Consider the following 5,554-nt stretch of genomic DNA (forward strand, 5'->3'; position numbering starts at 1 on the left):
AAGAGCAAATTATGTAACTAAACCACTCAGAAGGTCAAATTAAACAAAAGCCACCAACAGGTGCTCCACGCTAATCTAGAAGTCATTAATACGCCATGCCATGCAAAACCAAGAAGGCATTTGGTGGTAAGAAGGTACTCGTCCTGGCCAGAAACCAACAGGTGAGGGGGGAGCGGAGCAGGAATCTATGGGAAGGTGGCAGGGGCAGCGCTGACATGAGGCTGCCTCAAGCACAGCCTGCCTCCTCCTAGATCATCAATTGCTGAACTGTTGTGCCTGGCTTCGTACAAAATGCGCTAAGTGGAATTTGTACAAAGTGTAATTTGTGTGGTCAGTGTAATCCATAAATAACCCCAGGCATCTGCAGAGTTGAAACTTATTTGTGGTTTTGTTTTCGGCAGCAAAACCATGCTTCATTAGGTACATCTTGCGGAGCACCACCTCACCTAGGGAAAGCTGAACTGTGAATGCCCACAAGCTTCCTTTTCAACACGTGTCCCTGAAAAATGACAGTACTAGCCAAAGATCATAACCACCGAGTAAGAGTTGCAGGGAAGAAACAAGTCTTAGCTCTGAGGCTAGTAACTCACAAAATTAGGCAAAAGATATTGATAATTCATAAAGAGGAGCAATTTCCTGCCAGGTTGATGGTCAATGAGTTTTAGCTAAAGAGCGTTGACCCATATCTCTCCATGCATCAAACTCAGGTACTGATGCTAGTTGTACTTTGCCAACAGTGATTTGTGATGATGTGGGATGACATCTCTTTACTTGCACTTAAAATCTTCTGAGATGTTTAAAAGATGCAAGAGGAAATCAAGAGTTTTCAGGGATGCCTTGAAGGCAAAGCTGAGTTGAACCTGTAAGAGTACAACACACTCTAACAAGGACCAGTAGTGCATTCTCAGTATTTAAAACAAGGCCAAAATGAGGAGATAGCTAGAAAGAGTCAAACAAATGAGGCTGCTTTTCACTTTTATTTGCTTTGAGGCTTGTGCATAAAGACCACTTTCGTTCACTGTTATTTACAATGTGCATGTGGTTTCTTTTTTTATGTACAAACCCCACTATTTTTATCTGTTTAAACTGCTTATAAGAAATATATCCTCAGCTTTGGATTCTCTGTTAGGCAAAAAAGATCAGGTCCTCTGACCAGAGCCTACAAAAGAGGAACCGATTGTCCCTTATGAACCCCACACTAGTACAAGGCAAACTGCAGACCAAAAGTGACAGCACTCGGGTGCCCACAAGGTCCTTCAAGCCAAATGTTGAGTTAGAAACTGGGGTTTGAGCCTTCCCTTAAGGCTATCTGAGGCAGGAGTGGTAGGAGTCGGCCCAGCGAGGCCAAGGAGGGGATGTCTGGGGTGTTCAAGGGTCAAGGAGGAGCTGCTGCCCTGTGGCCAGGGCCCACCAAACCATCAGGATGCTAAGGGGGCAGCACGAAGCAGAGAGGATGATGGGCTCCTGGCCCTGCCCTGGAGGGTATCACTGACCAGCTGGGCACATGCCACTGCAGTGCTGTGCCGGAAAGGCGACACAGGCTGGTAAGAGCTGGGCATTGAATTATGGGCCTCCTCAGGGCAACACCCTCATGGGCACAAAGATTCTCCAGAAAAAGGAGGCTTAAACACTGATAACTGAAAGCTTTTGTCCATCATTACATCCTCTTTTTTGCTGATTGCTGTGGCACATTACTGTACCTGAGACTCTGACTCCCAATACCTGTGCATACTTGCCGAGACAGGTGATGACTGCTACACTCTTGACAGCAAAATATCAATAAAGAGTTCTTAAACACTAAGTAGGTATGTGCTTACACTAGTTCATTATATATTTTTTCTTATTTTTGTGAGGCAGTAACAGCCAGTAGCAAACGTCATGCCATTTAATCACATTCACAGACCCAAGCCAAACTTCATCAGATACACCCAGAAAAGGTATGCTGAAAGCCCTTCAGGGTACTGAAGACACTTTTTCACACACACTTGTTAACACCCATTCTTGTGTGGAAGGAGTCTACCTCTCCATAAAAGAGAAATTTACTCAAACCTAGAGTCCCTAGAGCATCTGTAACACGTGGTGTGACAGAAACCTCTCATCCCAGTCATTCAGGGAAGAACCATTTCTATCCTGTAAAGGCATCTTTATCCTACAAAGGATAAAGCTCTTCTGATGCTTTCAAGCCCAATAAGCTGTCAAGATAGAAACTCAATTCTTTAATGGGTTCTTCAGTGACTAATCCGATAGTTTCATGACTGCAACTTGCTGGTGGTACCACGACAGGACTAGGATATTCATTGTAAATACTCACTACAACTGCAACAGATCTCATAGTGCATTTGTTCAAAGAAGAGTGCATTTAGCTATAGGAGGAAAAACAAACAAACTCATTACCTCTATGGACCCTGGATCTACTTTGACAATTTCTCCTGTGCTGTTGTCATTGCTAAGATTTGGTGGGCTGTGTGAAGGTAGCCTCCTCTCTTCCTTTAAGGCATGCTCCAAAAGTTTCTTATTCAAGATCCTGGCAGCATTTTCTGTAAGTGTGTACCCTGGAGGAGCAGATAAGTCCTGCCTGATACTTGTCACCTCAGTCCCTTCTTCCTTTTGCGTCTCTGTCCCCAGCCGGAGAGGACTGGGTGATCTGCCACGGGCATTTGTACACGGCTCCTGCACTGGGCCCAGTTCTGGTCTGGGTTCTGCTGACCTGGACCGGCTGCTAGACCTGGGGCATTTTTGGAAGGTCTCATGAAAGATGGGGCTATGGTCAATAATGTTGAACAAACTGGAGAGACCATCATTGATAGTGGTGTGGACCGGACTCTCCCTTGTAGTAGTTGATCTAGCCCAGGCGGACTCACTGAATCCTTTCTGAGGTGTGCCAGGCAAAGTCCGGTTATTTGGCTGGTCTGATTTGGGAAGGATTTTTCTTTGCAGCTTTGGAGAGCCATATTTGGGGGAGCAGCATGTGCGTTCAAACTTAGCCTGGACCTTTTCAATGACGGGGGTCACTTGCCTGCTTCTTAGGCTTCTGGATGGTGAAGAGACAGGCGTGGACCCCCCCTTTGGTGTCAGACACTTGTGTGGACTGCTGGTGATACTACGCAGGGTTTCTGTCTGCAAGCCAACACTGATGGTCTGGGTGGTCTGCGTCCCTGTCGTTCTCATACCATTGGTTTGACATGCAGTGTCCTTAAACTGAGGCTCTGTTGAATTAGAGCGTATTGCATTTCGGACAGAGAAAGCGACCTCCTTCATGTCATCGCTCATGTTTTTGGACATCTCCAAGTTGTGCAAGGGTGAGGCAAAGCCCACAGTAGTGCAAATAGGACGTTCAATGGGATGAAGACCACTCTCCAGAAAATCCTTATGGTGTTTGGCCAGGTCACAAGACCACCTTCCAAACATATCTGAGGAAGCACCTTTTGTCTCTGCTACATTCCCCATAGCTTTGGTCACAGAAAACAGGAAGTCTGGCTCAACCTGGTTTTTCCCTTCACTGCCAGTTATCACTGAGTTATCAAACCTACGGACAACCGGTGGGCTGTGAAAGACCCGAACTCCCATTTTTTCAGTTACACCGTGACCCCTTGTTGGCTGTTTCTGGCAGTGCTCCGGGCTGGTCATGGTGTTAGTTGTCATAGTGACACTGGTGGTGAGGTACCATGACGATGTCTGGAAGGGATCTGAAGCAGGATCATTCCCAGCTTTCCCAATTTCTGTCCTTTCTGCCCAGCCATCTGCAGGCTTCTCGGTGGCCCCACCATGGTTCCTAGTGTTACTGTAATCCCAGGTTTTGTTGAACTCCTCGATGTATTTCAGATCATCAGGAGACAAGGGAGGGGTTAGGTCATCTTTGCTGCTGGAGGAAGGCAAGTTTTTGTCTGGTAGGAATGGAGAAATATCCATCAGGCGCTGAAATTCTGACATGGAAGAAACGGACATCGCCCTGGAGAGGGGAACATGAGAGGGTCATTTGTAGGCTTGGGAACTCACAGTGTGATTTATTTTCAGCGGTAAACTAACTCAGAAAACCCACCTTTTGCTATCTCCTTACATATAAAACCAAGTTACCTGTCTCTTTCATTAAAGTTCCCTTTTATTACCCTTAAAATAGCTGTGAAATTCAAGCATTCCTGATCTGTCATTAAGAGTACCAAATGGTTTATTAATAGATCTTAATTTACTGCTTTCTCATGGATTACTGCTTGGCAAATGTCTGAAATATGGGAGCAGTAGGATGCATTTCAGAAATAGACTATTCACAGAAAATGGGCATTTGTGACAAAACGAGGAATGCTTTCCAAACCAAGTGTGAAGTCTTTCCGACTTCTGAGACTGCCCAGGCTGCATAGCTGGTGCATAGCGATGTGGGACACCCAGCTCTAGATGCTTTTACATTGAACTGGCTTGGCGAGCTGCACTTAGTGCTAAAATTCAACCAAAGGGAATCGCTGTGTGATAACCCTGGATTTTTGGCTTCCCTGCACTTTGCTAGTTTGTACAAATCACAAGCATCCAGCTGAGCTGTCCTACTGCTTTGTTTTAAGCAAAAATAACAAAAAAGCAGCTTTCTGAATGAGACTACTTATAAATGCTAATGAGTGTAGTTATCAGATTCAGCTCAGTGAGGTAATTCAAGCTGTGTGAGGTTTCAGCAAACATATCACTAACATATCAGTGATCCACAGGATACAGTAAAATAACGCTGAGTTTTTAACCAAGAGCACCAGCTGCAGTCAGGGTGCATCAGCACTAAGGACTTAGGTGAGACCAGGAGTCTGGTTTTGAAGTGGATCTCCTGTTTGGATGCTCTGGCTTGCATCAGAAGGTAATTCAGAGAGTATGGGCTGGGTTCCTTCGGGATGAAAGTGAGCTGGAAGATGCTCTCCAGAAGCACAACTAATGCACTCTAGGGTTAGGTGGGTATTCAGCACACTAGTTCAGGATCATACCAGAACTAGCCCAAAGCAAAATATCCCTGACATGCAGGGGTATGTCAGGTCCCCAGCACCAACTGTTTTCCTCTATCTGTTGATGTCTGCAGGTCTGCACTATTTGCTAAGGTAGGTGTAGCCTTCAGTGTAAGCTGCACCTTTATGCGCTTTCATACAGTTTGATCGTTGTGCAACACAACTGAATGTGGCCCAAGTTAATCAGACTAGAACAGAAGCATACTGAGACAAATTAATCCCTGGGCTTAGGAGGTGGCATGGCTATGCCCCGGGTCTGTAGTTTGGACACCAGAGAGCTACAGCTCTGGGAGCTGAATATTTGCTGGGTTTTTCCCTGTAAGTTTTACTCACCTTTGAAGATTTCCTTTGTGTGTTTCTTCCTCCTGAAGAAAACCAGAAACAAACAGCATGAGTTATTGCTGAACCTGTTGGTGGCATCAGCTTGTGGATATTTTGTCATTCACTTCCCAAGTACATTTGTCTCTAAAAAGTGCCTGATTTTCCCTCTGATAAGGAATCTTAAATTGCCAGTGGGAATATTATTCTCTTTGTACATAGGAATGGACAATCCCATTACAACAACAGACTGCACAGGAATG

At 45.3% G+C, this 5,554-nt stretch overlaps 1 protein-coding gene across 1 annotated transcript in view; it reads right to left on the reverse strand.

Annotated features, from left to right (window-relative positions):
• MTCL1 (microtubule crosslinking factor 1) overlaps positions 1–5,554 on the reverse strand; it is a gene marked incomplete at both ends in the record, with an annotated part of 44,381 nt that overhangs the window by 4,567 nt on the left and 34,260 nt on the right. Inside the window, 2 exon segments of the mRNA XM_010017166.1 lie at positions 2,395–3,949; positions 5,307–5,338. Coding sequence (XP_010015468.1) covers positions 2,395–3,949; positions 5,307–5,338 — 1,587 coding nt within the window.

The sequence above is a fragment of the Nestor notabilis genome, unplaced genomic scaffold (genome assembly GCF_000696875.1).
Source record: "Nestor notabilis isolate BGI_N333 unplaced genomic scaffold, ASM69687v1 scaffold5166, whole genome shotgun sequence".
Classification (NCBI taxonomy): domain Eukaryota; kingdom Metazoa; phylum Chordata; class Aves; order Psittaciformes; family Psittacidae; genus Nestor; species Nestor notabilis.